The sequence below is a fragment of the Pimephales promelas genome, chromosome 9, assembly GCF_988280905.1.
Source record: "Pimephales promelas chromosome 9, fPimPro1.hap1.1, whole genome shotgun sequence".
NCBI classification, from domain to species: domain Eukaryota; kingdom Metazoa; phylum Chordata; class Actinopteri; order Cypriniformes; family Leuciscidae; genus Pimephales; species Pimephales promelas.
Genome location: NC_142777.1, coordinates 14,399,074 through 14,423,855, shown reverse-complemented (window position 1 = coordinate 14,423,855; position 24,782 = coordinate 14,399,074). Strand labels below are relative to the sequence as shown.

Genomic DNA, 24,782 nt, shown 5'->3' with positions numbered 1-24,782 from the left:
AAAAAAAAAAAAAAAGATAAATGGAAAATGCAAGAAACAGCATGAAGGGATTGAAATTTGGGAGTGTATTTCCTATTGTTAAAATGTTATTGTTTATGATTGTCTTTTAGAAAGAAAAAAAAACAACTAAAATCAGCATTTTTGGTCACATCCAACTGTAGATGAATAGCCTAATGGTACTGTCACATTTTGTCCGTTGTTTCACTTTCTATTTCATTATAGACATTTAGGGGCTGTTTACACCACACCGTTTTCAACTAAAAACGTAACACTTTTTATGCGTTTTGGCCGTTAATTTACACGACAACGGCATTTCGGGTGCTTGAAAATGCAGAGTTTTGAAAACGGGTTTTCAAAGTTTCTGTGTAAAAAACAAAAACGCAAATCTCTGAAGACAATGACGTCATGCACATGCGAATTACACGTTTCATGCAGTCTGTAGTGTTTTATCGCCATCTACTGGTCTGGCAGCAGAATACAGCGGTTTTAGACGTTTTCGCAGATCCGTGTGAATGGGGATTGTTTTGACAATGATGCTCAAAGGAAAAAACTTGTCCGTTTTAAGCATATCCTTGTCGTGTAAACGTACCCTCAGTTTACTTGTTCCAGCCATCATTAGTTGTCATGGTTACTAAGTATACTACTAATTAGAGCACACGTTTTGTAATGTGGTTCATTTGCGTGTGTATTTAAGACCTTCAGTTCTCTCCACTATTTGTCTGGTGTTGTTACTTTGATTCTTATTTTGTTTAAATTAAGTTGCTTGACTGTTTGACGTACTTCAGCTCTCATCTTCATCTTTGTGGACTACATTGTGATACTGAGTGAGAGTTATCTAAACGCTTCTGACAGTGATGGTTCTCGGTTATTTAGCTCTCAGAAAACCAATTACTAAATCCTATAGTCCTGATGGACAGCTGAGCCATCGCCAAAAATAAGTACAAACAGGGTTAGGGGCCGCTCACACAAGACACATTATTAAAAACAGAGGCAGAATAGACAAAACGTAGGGTCTCGAGACACGTTTTTGAAAGTTAATTCAAAATCAGCACAAAAACAGATAACAGAAAGAAAAAAAATCATGAAAATAGAAAAAAACACCAGCAAATTAAGAAAACATCTTTATCACTTTGACAACACATGCTGCAAATACTCCCAACACAACCAAATACAGAAACACACCTGTAGCAAATACAACGCAGCCAAATACAGAAACACACAGCAAATACTCACAACTCAACCAAATACAGAGACAGACAGCAAATACTCACAACTCAACCAATAATAGAAACACACAGCAAATACTCACAACTCAACCAAATACAGAGACAGACAGCAAATACTCACAACTCAACCAATAATAGAAACACACAGCAAAAACTCACAACTCAACCAAATACAGAAACACACAGCAAATACTCACAACACAACCAAATACAGAAACACACAGCAAATACTCACAACTCAACCAAATATAGAAACATGCAGCAATTACTCACAACACAACCAAATACAGAAACACACAGCAAATACTCACAACTCAACCAAATACAGAAACACACAGCAAATACTCACAACTCAACCAAATATAGAAACATGCAGCAATTACTCACAACTCAACCAAATACAGAAACACACAGCAAATACTCACAACACAACCAAATACAGAAACACACAGCAAATACTCACAACTCAACCAATAATAGAAACACACAGCAAAAACTCACAACTCAACCAAATACAGAAACACACAGCAAATACTCACAACACAACCAAATACAGAAACACACAGCAAATACTCACAACTCAACCAAATACAGAAACACACAGCAAATACTCACAACCCAATACAGAGACACACAGCAAATAGGCCTACTCACAACTCAACCAAATACAGAAACACACAGCAAACTCACAACTACACCAAATATAGAAACACACTGCAAATACTCACAACTCAACCAAATACAGAAACACACAGCATACTCACAACTCAACCATACAGAAACAGGCTGGAAACTAACAACAAGCAATAACAGAAACATACAGAAACACGCTGCAAATACTCAAAATGCAGATACAGAATACTCACAACGCAACCAAATACAGAAACACGCAGCAAATACTCATAACTCAACCAAATACAGAAACATGCTGCAAATAGTAATGACTCAACCAAATACAGAAACACGCAGCAAATACTCACAACTCAACCAAATACAGAAACATGCTGCAAATAGTAATGACTCAACCAAATACAGAAACACGCAGCAAATACTCACAACTCAACCAAATACAGAAACACGCTGCAAATACTCACAACTCAACCAAATACAGAAACACGCTGCAAATACTCACAACTCAACCAAATACAGAAACATACAGAAACACGCTGCAAATACTCACAATGCAACCAAATACAGAAACATGCTACAGAAACACGCTGCAAATACTCACAACGCAACCAAATACAGAAACGCACAGCAAATACTCATAACTCAACCAAATACAGAAACACGCTGCAAATACTCACAACTAAATCAAATACAGAAACACGCTGCAAAAACTCACAACTCAACCAAATACAGAAACACAGAGCAAATACTCACAACTCAACCAAATACAGAAACACGCTGCAAATACTAACAACTCAACCAAATACAGAAACATGCAAAAACAGAAACACGGTGCAAATACTCACAATGCAACCAAATACAGAAACACACTGTACTCACAACGCAACCAAATACAGAAACTGCAAATACAGAAACAAGCTGCAAATACTCACAATGTAACCAAATACAGAAACACGCCGCAAATGCTTAAAACTAATCTAAACACAAAAAAGTGCAGCAAATACTCACAAGACAAATACGACCAGAATGTTAACATAAACAAAACTCACCTATCAGGTCATCGACAACACCACTGATGAATAGACATTGAACAATAAACATATCCCAGCCAGGGGTCCGTTTCCCGTACAACGACGTTGTTCACTGTTTCACTACCATAGTACGATGCATCGTTGGAAAAATCAACTAGCTAGTCACGACTGTTTCCCGAAACCCACTGTCGCAAAGTATCGTTCAACCACGTTGGTTTCGCACGTGGTGGAGTAATAACTACTTTTAATGAAACTGTTTGAGATCCAATTAACGCTAGATTTGTTTTATATAAATTACAGACGTGTCATCTGAGGACTATTTCTAATTGTTCTCAGTTATTTTGCTTTATTACCAGACATAATATTTGGCTTGTTCTTACATAGTAGAGCACGTTCGAACATGTGCACTCTTCAAACACGGTACTTCAAAACTTTTGACAAACTAAAAGGTGTAAATTCCATTTTTATGTATTCTAAATAAAAGGCACTGGTTGTACTGAATGTCAGCTTGCTTATTTTGCTCAAGATAAGGATTTATTAAATGTCATGCAATATAGAAACGATGCCTCTTACCTAAGGTCGAGAGCTGTCGTTCAAACCACACAACTTTGCGATGCTGTTTTCGAATGTTCCTTGGAACGATGGTTTCGGGAAACAACGACTCGTTGAACTATGCAGATAACGACGGAACTTGCGGCCATAGTTGGCTAACAATGCTTTCGGGAAACGCACCCTAGGTTTGTCACTTGTTGGGGTCCCCTGGAAACATTTATCTTGTGGTTTGTAATATTTGCAGTGTCTTTCTGTACATGGTTGAGTTGTGAGTACGTGTTGTCACACTAATGAAGATGTTTTCTTTATTTGCTGGTGTTTTTTCTATTTGCATCTGTTTCTACTTTTCACCACTTTTACTATGCTTTTAAAAGTCATTCTAACAGTTTACTTAATGAGTCATTTGCTCAATGGTAGAACAGAAACTGTTAAGTGTCTCCTTCGGCTGCAACATGCATAATTTGTCAGCTGATTCATTTAGATAAACTCACAATCCTCATCAAAGCTATGATCAGTTGCCACATGATTCAGTATGCAAATTTGTTAAAGGGTGTTTGCATGTATTTTTATTTATGTATAGACACATTAAATAGATCAGTAAAGACATTTAAAATGTTACAAAATTTCTATTCCAAATAAATGTTGCTCTTTTGAACTTCATTTTTTGCTTGAAAATGTATATTTTCCTGTATTTTTTTTATCAAATAAATGCAGTCTTGGTGAGCATAAAAGACTTATTTTTGGTAGTTCCATGCACATTTTTTGTTAAATGTTAATAAAGATGCTTCTCCTTTAAGTGGAGGCCACTTCCATTCTACTATCCTTTTGCTATCATGCAAAAGTTAGTGTTCATTTAGTGGCTCATGACATGAGATAAAGGATTTCAAATAACAAACAACAAAGTTAGTAAGCAATTTTACCACTATAGTCTAATTTTTAGAAGTAACACATATAATGCTCAAGAATCTCTAAAGTTTTTTGCTGAAATTCGATCACAAAACATTTTACATAATATCTAACTAGCCTATGTAGTTATAACTATGTACTGTATGTTGTGTGGCATGTACTGTATTTCTGCTAGGCCACTGCTACAGTACGTTAATAACAAGGCAGTCTGGGAACACAGACATACTGTATCTTGTGTGTGTGCGCTCCAGTGGAGAAGTCAGACAGATTGGCACTCATGCAGAAGAGCCCCATTCTTTGTGAATTCATTAGCTCTGGTAAAGACCTCAGGGGACCGTTGGTTTTGGCAAGTAAAGCACAAAGTATGCATCACGTATGCGATCTGAGCACTTTGGCCACATTTAATAAGCCGGCTAATCATGCCTGTGCCATAAAACGGCCACTCATGCATCGATCATGTAGGGAAATTTATGGAAAATCCATGATTTGTTCACGAAAAGTCAGGTTTAACTCACTTCCAATTATATTATTACTTCATAATATAACATTCCAGATACAAGGCGACAAAAAAAGCTATTGAACAAGTTATGACACATCCTAAAATCTGTAATAATTATGTTCACACCTTACAAATGCGTGGTACAATTTGTTCTCTAAACAACCCTTGGTAACACTTTCCAATAAGGTTTCATTTGACTGCATTAGTTAATATATTATCTAACTTAAACTAGCCATGAGAATACATTTAACTTTGTTCTTTGTACATGTTAGTTAATAAAAAAATACAGCTGTTCATTGTTTGTTAAATTTACTTCATAGTGTATTAACTAATGTTAAATATAACTTTTGATTTTAAAAATGTATTAGAAAATGTTGAGATTAACATTAACAAAGATTAATAAATGCTGTGAAGTTCAATAGTTCATGTCAATAAATGTAACCTTGTAAAGTGTTACTCTGGCCTACATAGTACTTTAAAGTCACCATGAAATCTAAATGGACTAATTTATTTTTTTTGTATGGAATATTGCAATATTTATTGTAAATGATTTATCCGTGCACATCATGATGTTTTATTTATTTATGTGCCTATAATCTTTAATCAGATTAACTTCCCCTCCCTCTTGCAGCGACATCTCTTTTCTTCCCTGATGATGTGTTTACTGCCGCGAGGGCGGGACAACCTGTCACTCACATCAGATCCACCAATACCAAACCCCAACCATCCAATCAATTACCCATAGACAAAATCAAGCCCCGCCCTACATTTGTTCTTGTTTGAGAAGACATTTCACTTAGGCCCCGTCCATACTACTGCGTTTTTGTTTAAAAACGGAGAATTAAAACGAATACGATCTCCGTCCACACCAGCGTTTTATCTGCGTATTAGAAACGATCTCGTCCACATTAAAACGACTGAAAATGCGGATCACGTGACCATTCACCAACACTGGGCATGCGCGTGCCGGTGTAAACAGTGAATGACGAATCAGGGAAGGATACGTCATGACTGATAACACCCAATCAGAGAGCCAAGCATCAGCCTCTGCGTCATCGTTTGTAAACTCCTCCGTTTTGTCTCGTCCACACTAAAACGCCCTCCGGAGATTCAAAACGCAAAATGCAGCTGCAGCGTTTCTAAACTTCTCCGTTTTAGGTCTTCGTTTTTCTCGTTTTAGTCTGGACGGGAGGTGCAAACGTTGCAAAAGGTCTCCGTTTTTAAACGAAAACGCAGTAGTGTGGACGGGGCCTCAGATATACGTCACAATACTGAAGAAAACTTCTGTTTCATGCTGCCTTTAATGTGATTTAGGAAAGTCAAAATCTTCTTAATAAATAGCTGGTAAATTTTGCCATTGCAATATATTTTCTCTAAAACCAACTGGGCATATTTTATCTTTGTAAAAGAGCGCAAGGACAGAACAAGGTGAAAACCATCTCAACACCAAACCGCACATCCACCACAGTCAAATCAATTCTGAGCCACAGTAACAGCTGGGAAAAGAACCTGTCAGAGGATACAATCTATGATGAATGAGGAATATCGCAACTGGCACCAGTGAAAACCTCAAAAACCTATTGAAAAACACTATGAAAGAGGGAAAAATAGAGGTGGGGAGAGGCAAAGAGCATAAGAAAGATGCCCCTGAGAAAGATTACGCTGCCTCAGACACACTGCTGCTGCCGCCTCCCTGCCAGCACACACACACACGCACACCCACTGCAGCGTGGCGAATGGGTAAACTCCTTCACATAGCCTATCTTGAAGGGAAGAGTGTGCACGGATAACATTTCCCTAAATAAATTCAGTGTGACTGAACGCATCCTATTAAACTTGGCTGCAATCGGGAAGTGCAGAAGCAAGAGAATTTCATTAAAACACCCGCCGAGACCTAACAGTCCATTATTAGATCAAAGTCCATTAACAGATTGTATCTATGGAATATCTACATGGTGAATGCCAGAGAACAGGCATTTATTCGATCAAGATCATTCTTTGTCTTGGAGTCTTCCAAGACTGGATTCCAGTCAAACAACAAACACAATTATAAAGGATCCTATGAAAGCACTCGATGTTCTGCTCTGCTCTGCAACTACACACATTAAACATATGACCAAAGTAGACTGCACACATCACAACCACTTAGGAAATATTACAAATATATGACATTAAATCAAACTAAAAAAGCAATGAATTAGACTGGCACTGATTGAACGGTATGTGAAATTAAGGACCGGAGTTACTAAACAGGGCAAATTAGTGTGTGAGCGCAATAACAAAAAGGCACTGATGGGAGTGGACAGTTCTGTGCGTGATCTACTGACGACGCGCAAATTAAAGAACACAGACGCAGCCGGATCATTTCCATAATGACCAACACAATCTACCAAGAGCAAATTAGCATCTGGTTTAAGCTTTATGCTTTTTGGGGGTGTTAAATAATGGGGCAAATACCAGTAAATTGACGAGTACAAACCTTAGTATGATTACTTTGCTTGATTCATTTAAATATTCTCCTGCCATAAATTTTGCGTCTGAAAGGGAAACTACTTAAAATGCATATGCAATAAGGTCAGCCGCAAAAAAAAATAACACTGTCCATAACTTTTCAGCGCTAATTTTGGCAAAAGGGGGGCTTGCACTGGAGCAAGCTGTAAGTAAATCTGGTCCTAAATACTTGGTGTGACAAGCTAAATTTCCTCTGAATCTATTAAAAAGATTTTGCAATTCATTGTAGCCTATGATTATTATTCATCCCATTTGTATGACCTCATATGTATATGTAGTAAAACTCATTTTTCACAGGGTGGTAAAAAATAGAATTATTAAAAGTTGTGAACAACATTACAGTGTTGAAATTACTGGCTTTCTCTTATGCATCGTATTACGGAGACCAAAAGAGGACATGGTGTTGGAAAAAAAATGTGAGATGGGAGGAAAAGTCAATGCTTTTTTTACATATATTGCTTAAATATCATTTTGACTTAAAATCTTGATTTTTTTATAAAGGATAATTGAGCTACTTGTTAACTACACAGAGCCTTTGAATACTGAGGCATTTTTTCAGAACCAAACAATATTCATTAAAATAATATTTGAATTTATGAAAATAAGGTGGAACTAACTATTACTAATAATGAAGATGAATGAGCTGCAGTTAGACATTCAGGGATTTAAATGTCACGCACATTCACCGCCCAATACGATTTGTATATATTGACTTAAGTTTAGCATCTGCAGAATGATGATGTATATCAGCCAATGTGTTATTATAGGAAATAATTAGAAAACATTTGATAATGTAGTAATAGAAGAACAAAATGTATAAAATAGTAAAAGACGACACTACTGCCCCCCTACACTTTTACAGAATATAGCTTTAAGTGTCAATAATGTAAAGTACTAAATCAACTCTATTCTATTTAATATTGAATTTTGACAATTTCTTTGAATAATTGAGTAACCAATGACAGAAAAAGCAGAATCGCAGTTAAAGAGATTAATCTGAAAGGTAAAATTATTCTGTATAGGCATATGAATATTTACATATTTAATTGCCCATGTGAACACTATGAAAAATGAATGCAAATTTTGTGATTTCACTCAGCTAACCTATACGTTTTAATGAAAGCGATGATGTCTGAAAAGTAGCCTACAACTAATTCATGGGAACACTAAATATGAATCCTATTAATTACAATAATTATTCAAATAATAACACTGGTAACATGATGTCTTCTGTGCCCATTCTGTGGGGTCATACATCAAGGGTCTAATTTTATCTTTTTACTTAAAATAAAAACTAGAATTTTTACTGTAAAAATCTTATAGATAGATGTTATATTCAACATAATACAATGTCATAATCCCTATTTTCCAGAGACACAACATTAGATCAATTAAACTCCATTTTGACAGACTAATCTCACAAATGTTTATATTAAAATGAAATGACAAAAATAAAAAGCGATATGTGCCATCTATGGGACCTTCAATCATTTATATTGTTATAATAGATATATTCAATTGCATGGATCAAATATCATACATATGGATTCCTGCATTTTTGTACATCTCCAACACTAAATCCCTTATGAAACCCTTAAAGTTTTATAGATATTGTTGGGGTTTTATTTACCACGTCGCACGTCCTAATTCCAGCTTCAGTATCTCACTTGTTGCCGCTGTTTAAAGAGAATAATGACTAATTTAAAATATCAAGTAACGTTAAACACTTACTCAAAGTAACCCGAACTCTGCCACAGTGTTGACAACTAAGTGCCCTTAAATCCAAGTCAAGTGTGTTAGCTAAGAAAGCACCATAATAGCCGGTCCACAGCCGTGTTCATCTGCCTGACAGAAATAAAAAGAGCAAATAAAAACATGGCTCTATCAGCGCGGTTTGACAAGCACACCCACCCAAGATAGCTCAAAGAGAAAACCAAAACAATCACAAACCTTGCATCACCCGCTTTGAAGGCTAAAGTCCCTGAATGTGCCCGGGATTCGGGTAAAACATGATACGAAAATGTGACCAATCAGCGCTGTGTGACAGGTGAGTCAGCCAATCAGTGGAAGATGCGCATGGACGAAAACCAATCATATCGAGACTCATTGCTCAAGCGGACACCGAAGGGGTGGGGGAGGGTTCACACTCGCATGCTCGTGCAGGAAAGAGAAATGTGAGCGCGATGTGGGGTGAAAGTGAGAGTGGAGGAGGTGAAGGGTGAGGAAGGAACTACTTTTGTTTTCTTTTTTTCAATAAAATAGTGGGTCTAACTGAATAGACGATTACTGAGACAATAAACAATGCACGACCCACAACTTTTCCTACCATTAGTTAAAATAGCAACATTTCCATTTTGAAATAATTAAGTATAAAGAGGTAGCCTACACTTAAAGGTACAATATGTAAGATTTTTGGGTACTTTCCTCTTATCCGGACCCCACCATATACCATTTAGGAGCTATCATCCCTGATTGGTCTTAGTCAGTTTTAAATAATGGCTCAACCCATTTCAGTTACGTAAAATCTGCGCTATCATCGGTTTCCGCTTGTAGAAACCATATAGAAATGTCATTAGTGGCCGTTTCAATGGGCCGCTACGTAAAGAATTATGGTTCACGATTATTCATTGCGAGTACAGAAAATAAAAACTTAAACGTAGATCAACTGAGGCAAGCAGGTTTGGGACAAAAACAGAGAAATAAAACAAATATCGGCGTGGGGTTTTCGAGATTGGAGAGAGCTTCGTAAAAAACTTGGACTTGATCTGTCCACAGAGACTCCATTCTCGCATGGAGTGTTTTAATTGAAAGGTTAGCAAATCTTTATATTATTTATTGTACACATACTTCAGTAATACTTTTTATCAAGTCTGGTGACCAAGTCTATGGCAGTACAATTAAATACAGCCTATATGTTGCACAAAAATATTTAGCCATTGCTTGCAAATGCAGTGGGTTTGTTCAAATGTTGCTACTTTTAGTGTGATTGTTTTAAACGTTTAAAACTGTGCAGCATTAAACCACCAAATAATTTGACAAATAGTCACATATCAGTAACAGGCTAAGGCATTACATTTCACGTTCCTTGCAGATAATTCATTACGATGACTTGATATAGTGTGATTCAGATATACAAAAATGAATTTATTAGCTGATATATATATATATATATATATATATATATATATATATATATATATATAATCTATATGATTTGTGAATTTCCATACATCTCTGCATGGTGAAAACGACATCTCCCATCGTTCCACTGTCCTTCATAAAGTCATCAAGCTTCGTCTTTGTTATTGTTTTGAAAATGCGACCTCTGGTGGCGAATAAAAAATTAAAGGTTGTACCCTCAAGAGAAAATGTAATATACGGCTTAAATAGATGTACCCAGAGATATCCATAATAAAGGCTAAATGTCTTATGGCGGAGTCTCTATCATCATCATCACCGGCGGCCATCTTGTCACAGGCAAGCTTTCTGGCGAGCACCTGATGTATGATGAGTGATCAGCACCAATACAAAGACTCTTTTTCTCATTAAAATCTTGACGTTTGGTTTCTTATGAACATTATTAACGTGGCTAATTCTGATTATTTACTTATACACGTATTATTCATAATGATGCAGTGTTCATAACTACATCTCTGACGTTAACAACCAACTAAACCGTTAAAAAGCGAGCTGCCTGTGACAAGATGGCCACAAGGTGCGGACGTCGACCTCCATTGGCCAGCAGCACGGATGAGACATCTAGCCTTTATTATGGATATCTATGGATGTGCTCCCTTAAACTCAGCTGTTCTCAGACCATAACTCCATACTTCATATATAATAAAGTATTTAAGACCTATAGTTCTCCATGCTTATATTTTCTATGGCAGAAAACGTTATTATGTGACAAGTTTTGTCCTCGGTTTTATTCAGGTCGACATGAAATGGAAATTTTCAATAGTGTTTTCATTGTGAGGTAAATCCTAGTGAAACGGCCTCTTAAACAAGAAAAAACGGCAAGCAAGACTTGCTTTTGTCCATGAGGAATTGATTGGATTGTTGTGGTTTGCTTTTGTAAGATGTCATGTGAGTGACAGGTTGTTGTCCCGTCCTCATGGCAGTAAACACAGTTACAAGAGGGATGAAATGAACGTTATTTTTTTAATGAGGGTACACAAATTAAAAAATAAAATAAAATGTGCATGGATAAATCATTTATAATAAATACTAGTCAATTTTGATTTTATGATGATTTTATCAATGAGGTGCTTGATGTTTGTTCTCACACCAATATTTAAAGCTGTATTCCATAACCTTTTTGGGTTAAAAATTCTCAAAACAAACAAACAAACAAACAAACAAACAAAAAAAAACGTTTTTATCATACAGCTGGTCATATTTCCAAAAAGTAAAATCTGTGATTCTGAATGACATCCACAACGGCGCAGTGACTCAGCCGCACATTCTCCTCAAAACATTGGATTCACTCGCACTGTGCCATGCCGAGGCATAACCGACGTAAAGTTGATAATTCCACGAATGACTGCAATTGCAGATTTCAAACAGAGATGGCAACAAAGAGGAAAAACTGCAGAGTGCAGCTTTAAAACATTCAAATATATATTTTATTTGAATATTAATTGCTGTAGAGGACACTAGACTAAAAGCCTCATAAAGACTGGACTGGAAGGGCATATCTCGATAGCCTTCCATTTAAAAAACACTGATGTCACTGCCGCAAGCGCAGCTGTCAAACACGTCCGTCTAGCTCGTGTTTAAAGAGTAAAATAACGGAAAAGTAGCATATTGGAATGGGAAAACCGCGTTCTGTGTGAACGGCCCCATAACGATTGGATCATTCGATTATATCATTGTTTGGATGAAATACTAACCCTTGAGGACACATCTATGCACCGCTACACTAGGAGGCAGTAATGTCCAGTCTAGCTTCATTGCCGCCGTTAAGACCAACGCCGAGAAGAAGACGAACAAATGCTCCACAGTTTCCCCAAAGCAAGATGGCGGTGCAGGAGACAGCAGCTCAACTCTCTATGGCCCTAAAGGTGCAAGAATATCCAACTTTAAAGGTCTGTCAAGCCTTTCCTCTTAATACTCTAATCGTGCAACTGAACAGATTCTCTTTAGCGCTATATGACCTTCAAAATTGATCATCAAAACGGAAATGATCGACCAGATGAAAGTATGTGGCTGCATTTAGACAGTTAACTGGTTAGCTCTCGGGCTAGGCAACTTAGCAAAATAAGTGTCACACAAACACATCTCACCGGAGTGATTGCAAACAGTCGAGCTGTGACATCGGCTGTGTTCAGTTACAACCCGATGGATCTATAAAGGAGAGCAATAAGTCGAGTTATGTCATCGCTGATCCGCGACACTTTTGCGTTCCGACAGTATTGTGTTATTAGACAGGCGCTGTAACGTTATTATCCCATCACAGGTTTGTCCACTAGTGCAACCAATGCAGATTGACGAGAACCATTCGCGAGGTGGATAGTGACACGACTCGGTTGTTTAACGTGAGCTATTTTATAATCGAGTAACGTTAACGTACTGATGAGATAATTTAGTTTTGAACGCTGCCGTCTAAAAATATGATCTAGACACTGCATGATAGTCGTGTCTCTGGATAACGTTAAATGCTGGAGGAATAGACACATGCCAATGGTGAACAGAGCTCGGTATGCAAACGAGTTATGCACCATATTGGGATCATATTGCATCGTGTTGCGTGGATCAGTAGCAGATCTTAACAGGTTATAGCTCATGTATTGTTGATTCTCGATGAGGGGCTTATTATTTAATAGTTGGCATACAGCACCTTTGTTCTCTGCGTCACAGGGTTTTCCCGATTTATAGCGTCGATTTGTCTGAATCCTTGCGTTAATCGATTCCTTTTATTGTTTAATGATGAGCTGAATGCTTTGTAACGTGATTTAGTTGGTTGATCTCCTGTAAAATGACGCCTGTTTATGTATGCACACTGAATGTCAATAATATATTATGGTCTTCACTGCTGTGTCAAGGGCATATTGCATCTGAGCTTGTCTTGCAGCATTGAGAATGATTTCCAGTACCTTCTTAATCATTGCATCATGATCTAACCATGTAAACTAGTCACTGTTTTTTGTGTGTGTGCAAAATCTAAAGACACATTGGTTGAAGAATGAATGAACTAGCTATTTTTGTAAGGCACTGATACCTCAGAGATCATTAAAATGAACACATATTTAAACAAGCAAATTATGTAACAGAATAGAGCTCTAGATGGATACATGTATCTTTTTGACAGTAATGTAAGGTTTTAATTATGAGATTAAGTTATAGGCATAATTGAACAGTAGTTTATCTTATATTGTTTGATAAAGAAATAAATATCTTAAAATTGTTGATTAACATGAGACGATTAATGTATCATTCAAGCGAAACTTGAAGGGGTGGTTTGGAATTTTGGATATCGGGCCTCATTTCCAAGTGAGCCTTAGTGTTATTTATCAGTGGAGACAGTTAAAAAAAAATTCATTAGTCGTCCCAGTTGCATAGTTCGCCGGTGCTAGGAGAGCGCGAGTCAACGGTGACTTTTAAAATGCCATTAAAAACAGTTTTACCCACTCCACAGTACACCAAAAGCAAATCAATTATAACGCCAGACTATTGATGCAAGTGTCTGTTGAGATAATAATGTTAGAAATCAAACTACTCTTTCATCGCATTGCAATAGTTATATTGTTTTACCTATATTTATTAGCACGGTCTACAGCGGCGGAGCGATATGAAGTTACCTAGGCATATTAGGCAACCGAGAGAGCCGGTCCACACGACAATCACACAAGTTTATTTACCTGCTGCTGACATTCATCACTACAGAAACAGAGTGTAATTTGTGATATGTAATACAAGGACTGGTACAGTGCACATCTCCTTTATTTCCTTTGTAGATAACAACAACAATAACATATATATATATATATTAGGGTTGGCCAACGAATCAACGATTAATCACGATTAATCACATCCAAAATAAACGTTTGTGTTTACACAATATGTGTAGGTAGTGTGTACTGTGTATAATTATTTTGCATATATATAGATACACACACATGTATATATTTGAGAAATATTTGCATGAATATACTGTATATATATTTATAAATATATACATGCACCTGTGTGAATTTGTATATACAAAATAATTATACAAAGTACACACATATATTATGTAAACACAAACTTTTATTTTGGATTGGTTGCCCAGCCCTAATATAAATATAATGTATTGCTACACACAACATAAAAACAAATAAACAACTTTAGTGGATTGTAAAGACAATACGACTACTATGTTTGACATACTGTTTGACCAATTCAAAAAATAACTATACTCTTAGTTACACTATTATTGTCACTCTACACAATGCATTGAACGTTACGTATTCTCCACTAACGTTGTCAGTGTCGATCTATCAGTTATGAAAGTGCTAGCTAGAGTAGCCTAAATATATTAACTGTACATCTGTTGGTGCATCTGGTAAGACAGCTGGAACTGCATTCCTTGTCATAAACCTGTGATCGATTCGACTAAATGGTTCTTTAAAGTCGTCTGGTCTAAAATGGTCACTGCAAATCCTAAATTTTTTTAGAGTCTCTGCCGGTGTCTCCTTGTCCAAGCCCGCAGAAATAATCCAAAGTTGAATCCTTTCTGGATCTTCAAAAGGAAATTTGTGAAAACTTTGCGATTCTCTCAACAGACATTTACATCTTACATTGATGGTCTGTCGTTATAATTGATTTGCTTTTGGTGTACTGTGGAGTGGGTAAAACTGTTTTTAATGGCATGCTAAAAGTTACAAATAAATAACATATAAGTTACAAATAAATAACACTAAGGCTCACTTGGAAATGAGGCCCGATGTTCAAAATTCTGGACCACCCCTTTAAACTAAATCCAGCGTCAGTCATGTAGCCTCCCTCTCTCATTTGGCACAAATCCAACTGTTTTTATATTCGCAAAGTATTTGAATGCTATTATTTATTATCTAAGTAGCTTTCTACTTCACTTGTGTTTGTGGCAGTTGTAATATAAGGTTTTAAAGTCCCCATGAAATCAAAATGGAAGGTATAAACATGCTAGTCTGTTATCTATAAGTTAGTGCGTCTCCAAAACAATGACACAATTCACTTGAGGCCTCAAGCCCTCAACCATTCAAAATGTAGTCTCTCACTTCCCCCAATAGAGTGCCGAAGTGATAACGTCATTTTGTTGGACAACTTTTGTGCGAAATTAGACAATTTCGCACAAAATAAAATCTGTGTTTAACAAAGAGTTGTGACGCTTACGTTTTGTCTACGTAGTTAATCCAAAATGTATACATTTTGAAGCCAATCAAAGTTTTTAAAAACACAAGCAGACACAATAAAGTTTAAAAAACCACAAGCAGGTTATAACTGGTGTGTTTTTATGTCATAGAACTAAACGTGAAAATATTTAGAGGCTTTGTTCACCACAGACCTTATTTCAGGCGATTTAGCAAAAACCCATTCAAAAAGCCCATAGACTTTAGAGCGGGAGAACCGGAAGTGTTGCTAACTCGCTAATGCTAAAATGCTAACTCACTTCTGCGTTTTGGCCTACAAAGTGACGTCGTAACTTTGGCACTCAATACGAAAAAATGATTTTGATGACATCACTCTGCACTTCAGCTTTAGCTTTTCATCAGATTTTCTGTCCAATCAAATACTCTCTAGATTGCACTATAGGCATTTCAATGCACTTCAGTGGACCTTTAATTATGGGTTTAAGTTATAGGCATGCATGATTGATAATGAAATGAATCCATATCTTAAAATTGTTTATTGAAAAGAAATAGCCTATTTGATTCTGTGTAATTTAGTTTTTCTGGACCTAGTTGTGTGCTGATTTGCTTTTTTTCAGTAGTTTGCATTCTGGCTTGCATTGAGGACCTTTCACTTCTCACTGCCTAAAATTAGGTTGCGCATTGTAATCCAACAAAGGTTATAGCTTCAATAATAGCATTGACTGATGTAGGGAGTTTTTCTACTCTAAATCATACGTGAATAGAGCACTGCAAATGTTGATACTGCTTATCTGCCCTGGTTTTAAGGTGACAGATGGCCTGATCAAAATAAACTGGCGGATCCTTCGAGATAAGGTTGAAATTTTATGCATCTCTGCCTCCTCCAGAGCTGTTCATTCTGGACCAATGATCATGTCCATCTTTATGACCTTTCTCTCGAATAGACCTACTTTCTACTTATTTATCTAATGCTGAAACTTACGGTTCAAGAATATTTGCTTACTAAGGATCCACTGGACATTTCCATGCTTAAATCACAGGATATAAATGATGACTAGAATGTAGTTTATCGGGTGAACTAAACCTTTAGTGATTTGAGAGAGAGAGTTTTACCAAGCAAGTAACATACAAAGATGTTGTTGTAGCTAGCTGAAATTGTGCCTACTTATGAAATTCTGTTGTTTATTTACCTCAACAGGTTCCTTATGAAACCTTGAACAAGCGCTTCCGAGCAGCTCAAAAGAACATAGACCGGGAGACCAGTCACGTGACGATGGTGGTTGCAGAGCTGGAGAAAACACTCAGTAACTTTCCAGTGGTGGATACCGTAGTCTCTCTCCTGGATGGGGTGGTTGAGAAGCTCAGCGCCCTCAAGAGAAAGGTATACTAACTAATGCATCATGTTGAGTTAGTTCAGTTTTACTGCATTTGTTCCGTTCACACTATAAAGAGTGAAAGGGTTTCTTATCTGATAGGCGGCTGAGTCTATCCAAGCAGAAGACGAGAGCGCTAAGTTATGCAAGCGACGCATAGAGCACCTGAAGGAACATAGCAGCGACCAGCCGGCCAGCGCCAACGTTTGGAAGAAGAAGCGCATGGACCGCATGATGGTGGAACACTTACTACGATGTGGCTATTACAACACTGCAGTCAAGCTAGCAAGACAAAGTGGGATTGAGGTGCGTCTCCACTGTTCCTGTGCATCGTGTAATGCTGTGTTCACACCGGATGCGAATAGCGTGTCAAATTCGCGCCTGACGCGTTTAGTTTGACGCTTGACCACTTTGTGTCAATTTGTGTGTCAAGAGTGAAACTGGCGCGCGTAAAAACAAAAGTTTGAAGCGAAATTTACGTGCGTCAGAATCGAAATCCGTTGGCGGCCATTATTTTAATGTCGACCGACCATTCATCGCTCTGTATTTACTCTGGAGAGCAGAACAGCGGCGTTGGGATCATCGTCGCCGTATATTTGTGTCCTCCGGACCCTTCTGAGGCGAACCGTTTGGCGAGTTTCACCATTTGCTCGCTCCAGGAGCTGCGTTGGATGACGGCCGCTATCAGCGGTACTTCCGCCTGTCCCGCGCCCAGTTTGATGACCTGTTGTACCGCATCAAAGCGAGTATCACCCTCGCCCTCATCCACCTAATCTAGCTGTCATTTATTTTTGTTTTGATGATAAAAAGAGCCAGCTTCCAAAAGTTATTAACCTGTCCTGTGATTTTTTTTTTCTCTCACGTCCAGACACAAACTTATGCACATATGTTGATTGTCTTTACATCACAATACGATTTCATATAATCTAGATATTGAATGAATAACATTCAATACAAAATAAACATGTCTCGTATATAGAAATAATGTTTTAAGTGATAAAATATTTGCTTTGATGTGCATAACAGAATCCCACCATGCATTTAGTCATATTACAAAATAATTTATTGAAGCATCCAGATTCTTTACCACATGAGCAAGCAGCTAGGCTCCTGATTGGTTAATGCGGCGCGAATTCACGCCAAAGTTCAGATTTTTCAACTCGGGCGGCAGACGCAAATTCGCGTCAAACGCGTGAATGCACAAATGGCACTAACTAAATCATTCGCGCTTAACGTGCCAGACGCTCAATTCGCGCGAACGAGGCGTATTCGTGCTTCCACGTCTCATTCGCGCCGCAGGAATTTTTTACGCACGTAACTCGTATTTGCATTGACTTAACATTGAAATCATTCGCGCCTGACGCGCTATTCGCGTCCGGTGTGAACGCACCATAAGAGTTTTGAGCTGGTTCTCATATTGGCTGTGTTTTGTCTTTGTAGGATTTGGTGAACATAGAAATGTTTCTTACTGCAAAAGAGGTTGAAGAGTCTCTTGAACGTCAGGAAACGGCTACCTGCCTGGCTTGGTGCCACGACAACAAGTCTCGCTTACGGAAAATGAAGGTAAGACGCTGAGTTTGTTTCTGTATTCAAACATCTTCTTGCGTTTTGAGCCACAGTGTGTTTTGTGGTTGTATTCCTTGCAGTCTCAAGTTTTCATTTCAGAGATGTTTTGACACGTTGCCTAAAGGCAATGCAATTTGAAAGGTAAAGTTTATTCCGTTTTATTGAAATATGTTCTCGTTCCCAGAGCTGTTTGGAGTTCAGTTTAAGGATCCAGGAATTTATTGAACTCATTCGACAAAACAAACGAATGGATGCAGTAAGGTATGAGACAAATCCTTGGAGTTCATGGCTAGACTGCCATTTTAACTGAATAACTGTCATTTATTGTTAAACATGAATATAGATTATAAGCATTCTCATTTTAGACATGCACGCAAACACTTCAGCCAAGCAGAAGGAGGGCAGTTGGATGAGGTACGGCAAGTGATGGGCATGCTGGCGTTTCCCTCAGATACGCACATCTCACCGTATAAGGTAAATGATATTTCTGCACATCTATTATCTGGAACTGTTCTGATGGTTCATTTGAAGTTCAATGGTCTGCAGCGTTTTTTTTTTTTCTTTCCTCCCAGGATCTTTTGGATCCGGCTCGCTGGAAAATGCTGATCCAGCAATTCAGATATGACAACTACAGATTACACCAGCTGGGGAACAACTCTGTGTTTACCATTACCCTGCAGGCAGGGCTGTCCGCCATCAAAACCCCGTATCCTCTCTGCAGTAACGTTCATCATCCTTAGGGTTTCCAGCAGGTCATTTATTCAACTGATTCTGAGTAAAAAAAGTCGATTTTAACAGTATTTTTGGCTATGACAAGAGAAAGGTCATTGTTTTTAAGTGACTGAAAATGGTACTCTGTTGGTTTATTAGTCCAACTGAATAGTTGTTGACCTTAATTCCAAGTTTACAGGCAGTGTTATAAAGAGGATGGCACTTCCAAAAACCCCGACTGCCCTGTCTGCAGTAAGTCGCTGAACAAATTGGCTCAACCTCTTCCCATGGCACACTGTGCAAACTCAAGGCTGGTGTGCAAAATCTCTGGCGAAGTCATGAATGAGAACAACCCACCCATGATGCTGCCTAATGGCTATGTTTATGGATACAATGTGAGTTTTGAAGCTAGTTTTGTGTCATTTTCATATTCAGTGTTTATATGCTGTAATTGTTCAATGCCAGGGCTGCACAATGACTCCAAATTAAACCGTTATATTTAAAACGCGATTATCACATTTCAAAGGCAACTTTGAACTGCGTGTTTCAAAGTAAAGCGCGGCACTGCGTTCTTCCGCCGGTGGTTCCAGCATCTCAGGCCGGATTGGTTCACAGTAAACGCTGCTCTGCACGAAATTCGTCTCTGCATCTGCTCTGAGTTTGGATTACTTAAAATATTTAAGCATTGACATTTATGCATTTGCAGACTGATCTCATGAAATTGCGTATGTATGACACGGCAATTCGTATTTCCAGTTTTGGCGTGCTATCAACACGCATAATCGCTTTTCAGCGTGTTTATGAACGCCGTTGACTTAACGTTATTACTGTATATATAAATATATGACCTACCGCAACCCCATCCTTAAACCTACCCGTCACTGGGGTTAAAAACATTTATGAGTCTTCCCCTACCATCCTAGGAAAAAAATATCGCTCCCATATGTAGATCTACTTTTTGCTTCGTTTCGCTCAGACATTTAACGGCGTGTACATTACACGCGGAATCACTCGGACATTTAACGCCGTAGACATACACGCGGATAGCTCAAAATGTGTATAACATGCCACTTTCAAGTCAAGTTTACGCAAAAGTCATTATGTCATGTTGGCATTTGGGAATACAACCAGGCTTGGGATGGTTACTTATGGTTAAAAATGTTTTCCGTTAGTTACAAATTACTTGATAAAAAAGTATTCAGTAACGTAATCCAAGTACCACAATAGGAAAGTAATGTAACTGATTACTTTTGGATTACTTCAAGGACAGATATTATTTAAAAAAAAAACCCCAAAAAAAACTAACTTTTATTTATTAATTTCACAGCCCTGAATATATATTTATTTAAAGGGCTATACAGACATCTATTGGCAACAGTGTGGTATTACAGATTTTTTGTTTTATTTTGAAATAACTAGGCAACAAGGAAATAATAATAAAAAAAAACATTTAAAAATTCTACACAATCTACATATTAGTTTATTTTAAAATAGGCCTACATGTTGACTAAAGCTGTGATCTTTCTTAATTTGCCTGACTGAACTTGGGCCGTTGGCAGTGGGAGTTCATCTCCTTAAGTGAGACAGAGAAGAGATTATGAAAGAACATTTTAGGTACTAAAAAAAACGATTCCTAATTTCTTCAGATTTCAGCATCGCTAGAAAACTTACAACTGCAATCATACAAACCACTGAATTTTTAAGCAGTAATACACACTACATACTAACAAGGCACAGTTTGCACTGTAAAACCATGTTGTTGTCATTTTCCTCTTTAAAAACATAATAGCAGCGGAATTTAAGAAATTAAAGCATTTTTACCTGTGGGCAGCATTATTTCTAGCAGCAACGAGCATACGCACAACCGGCACATCCGGGAACTTAACTATCAATTTTGTCCCCGCCCCCTTTTGGGGGAAACAAACTAGACTCCCTATAGACTTAAATACAAAATAACGGCAAAAACCAACGTCCGTACACAGCCGACAGGCGTAAATAACTTAAGAAATCACTTGTATAAAACATGTCAAGTAATTATAAGTCCACCCTGCCTGCCATAGAGCCTGAAAGATACATTTTTTATGCCCGTAATCAACAAGCCCAGGCTACCTGCCATCATCATCATAAATTCATAATATATACATTAAGTTTTTTTTTTACTTTAAAAAACGAAATAAAATCATTCAGGGGCTTACCTGGTGACTCGATAAGGTACAATAAAATGTCCGGGTAAGACACCTCTGGCCACTGGGTGGGGTTGTTGCACCAATTTGATGCTGGGAGAATAAAGGGACATGTTTTTAAATTGGCCAAATTAAATTTGTGTGTATGTCTCTTTCACGCTCTGTGGCTCTATGTTTTATATAAGTGATTTCTTAAGTTATTTACGCCTGTCGGCTGTGTACAGACGTTGGTTTTTGCTGTTATTTTGTATTGAAGTCTATGGGGAGTCTAGTTTGTTTTCCCCCAAAAGTGGGCGAGAACCTATTCAGAGACATTCTATGACGCAGCGCCGGTTGTGCTTATCTGTGTCTGAGGAAATTGTTGTCGAGAGCTGTTATTTTGCTAAGACCATAAATATTAGTTTAGTAGTTTTGCTATTGTATTGTTAAAAAACAACAACATATATATAATTACTTATAATATATATAATTATATATATATAAAATATATATAATTGTGCACCCCTACAAACAAGCACCTGGATATATATATATATATATATATATATATATATATATTTTTTTTTTTTTTTTTCACAATTTGATTTTATTTCCCCAAATTGTGCAGCCCAATATTATGCTGTTAGCAATGCTGTGTATTATATAGTGATTTAACATTTCCTTGCCTCTGGTTTTCAGTCTCTCTTGTCCATTCGTCAAGATGACAAGGTGGTATGCCCCAGGACCAAAGAGGTGTTCAACTTTTCCCAGGCCGAGAAGGTTTATATTATGTGATGCGAGCGCCACTAAACCTCTGGAACGTTACTTCTCGGAGCCATCGTAGGCTGGGTGAATCTCATGTTGACGTCATTTGTCCAAGGGTGTCAATCCTGTGGCCCTTATTCCATGCAATGAAATTCATTGACAATATGCCCTTGTCCTCAACCGGCCTACAAGACCTTTTCTGAACTGATTGTTCCGAATCACAATGGAGTTGTTCTGCGAGAAACAGACTTGTGTGATGAGGGATTTTTTTTTTGTGTATGGTGTTTTTAAACTGGTTCATAGTCTGGCATTTATTTAACTTTTCAATAGCGTAAAACAAACTCCAACACAACTCCATTTCAATTTATCTCAAAGGAGCTTCTGCCTTGTAGTGTGTTAACAAAATGAATAATTCATTTGTTTTTTGAACAAGGGCACCCATTTAGGTCATTATTTTTAGATAGATTGTGAATAGGTAGTTGTAGGGAACACTCTGATGCCTTGCTTTTGCACCTGTGAAATCTGTGACATGCATTTATGTTAATATTATATTTTGACTGATATCCTCAGTTAATGAGGTAACGTTAAAAAAGCTGTAGCATTTATAGCAATACTGCTCTGCTCTGATGTACAGACTAAAAAAACACAACAGTGTTCTTTGGTGTCAGGCTTTTGTTAAAGAATCACATTAGTTTATACAGTACATACTGTATGGACTTATCTATCATTCATCAAATAAATCTGCAAGATTGAATTCTTATGGAAATGCTTACATTTGGAGGAGTGTTTTTGGTTTTTATTATTAACTAATGTTAAAGGAGTTGTTCACTTTAAAAAAAACTTTTGCTGATAATTTACTCACCCCCATGTCATCCAAGATATCCATGTCTTTCTTTCTTCAGTCGAAAAGAAATTAAGGTTTTGATGAAAACATTCCAGGATTTTCTCCATATAATGGACTTCAATGGGAACCAAACGGTTCAAGGTCCAAAAGACAGTTTCAGTGCAAACTGTTCAAAGGGCTTTAAACGATTCCAGACGATGAATAAGGGTTTTATCAAGCGAAACGATCGCTCATTTAATAAATAAATAACAAAGTTTAAGTTTTACAAGCTCAAATTCGTGACTCTCCTGTTTGAAGTCGTTCATCAAAATGAACAAATCTTTTTCCGAGTCAATTCGTTCATTTCGTTCTTTGAATGAACCAATTTTCATTCATTTTGATCAAGTTCGAATTGGAGAGTCACGAACGTGCATCACAGAACAGAGCAAGGCGAGCATTTGTGGTTATAAAACTTAAACTTTTGTATTTCTTTTTTAAATGAGCGATCTTTTCGCTCAATAAGACCCTTATTCATCATCTGGTGTCGTTTAAAGCCCTTTGAAGCTGCACTGAAACTGTCTTTTGGACCTTGAACCGTTTGGTTCCCAGTAAAGTGCATTATATGGAGAAAATCCTGGAATGTTTTCATCAAAAATCTTAATTTCTTTTCGACTGAAGAAAGAGTGACATGGATATCTTGGATGACATGGGGGTGAGTAAATTATAAGCAAAAGTTTTTTTTTTTTTTAAGTGAACTACTCCTTTAACTTCATGCTGAATTTAGTGCCGATTTTTGAACTAAAGGATTTTTTTTTTCTTTTTTTTCAGGGTAGATCCAAATCTTGCACAGTTTATTACATAGACAGAAGTTTTTGGGGCCATCCTTGAATAATACCCTCATTTTGTGATGTGAAGTTCTTATGTGAGGTTTCTTCTGCTGCGAAACTAATTAATATGGATCTTTTCAAATATGTAGGCTAGTTTTACATTTGTCTTAGATTAGAATTTCCAAATTCATTGTAATGTATGTATATACAGTCTTTTTGAGCACAATTTGCAAAGCAGGATATTGGTAAATGAAGGTTTTGATGATGTTCCCCATGCACGCAACCCCAGAAAGTCTCAGGTTTCACAGGATCAACAGCAGGTAACCAATGGAGGGGGGGCTGTCAATGAAAGGCCCTCTGGTGTTAGTTTCACTTTAATGTGCACCAACATCCCTTCCTATTGGAAATAACTCTCCAAGTATGTGTTTAACTGTAATTGTGGAAAGACTTGTTTAGAAACTGCGCATGCATGTGTATTTTGGTAGGGTAGATGGGTTGTTCGTGTCGAATTGCCAATAAAGATTGATTTGATTATATATTGTCATTGTCTAAACTAGGTTGAACTCAAAATTGGGGAAAACGAAGGTTCGCAATAAGGTCAAAGAGTACAGATATTATTTTTCACATATAAGAAATTGTACTAGAAATACAGTAAAAAGAAAAAATATATATATATATATAAATAGGGAACATGTTGTCATAATTAGTCTGATCTTTTTTACGAAGAAGAAGAAAAATATGCAAATTTTTTTTTTTTTTTTTTTTTTTTTACTTTCATTTGTTGGCACACCAGATGGCTGTCCATAAATACCCTTAATTACATACATAAATGCACTTACAAATCCAGAGAGTAATTTAGATCATTTT

The 24,782-nt window shown here is 37.2% G+C and overlaps 2 protein-coding genes across 3 annotated transcripts in view; one reads left to right on the top strand and one right to left on the bottom strand.

Moving 5' to 3' along the window:
- ctbp1 (C-terminal binding protein 1) overlaps positions 1-9,338 on the bottom strand; it is a 34,023-nt gene extending 24,685 nt beyond the window's left edge. Inside the window, exon 1 of one of the 2 annotated variants that reach the window (XM_089134762.1) lies at positions 9,306-9,338. In XM_089134762.1, the coding sequence (XP_088990888.1) occupies positions 9,306-9,312 (7 nt within the window). In that variant the 5' untranslated portion in view covers positions 9,313-9,338. Of the gene's footprint in view, positions 1-9,086; positions 9,218-9,305 lie in introns of those variants that run through there. The other variant, XM_089134763.1, reaches the window with a different exon arrangement.
- Positions 9,339-12,290: 2,952 nt separating this feature from the next.
- maea (macrophage erythroblast attacher, E3 ubiquitin ligase) lies at positions 12,291-24,451 on the top strand. The gene is made up of 9 exons (XM_039675297.2): positions 12,291-12,442; positions 16,887-17,069; positions 17,164-17,367; positions 18,502-18,624; positions 18,812-18,888; positions 18,993-19,101; positions 19,200-19,333; positions 19,538-19,733; positions 22,200-24,451. The coding sequence occupies exons 1-9, from the start codon at positions 12,374-12,376 to the stop codon at positions 22,293-22,295; spliced, it is 1,191 nt and encodes a 396-aa protein (XP_039531231.1). The 5' UTR covers positions 12,291-12,373; the 3' UTR covers positions 22,296-24,451.
- Positions 24,452-24,782: the final 331 nt, after the last annotated feature.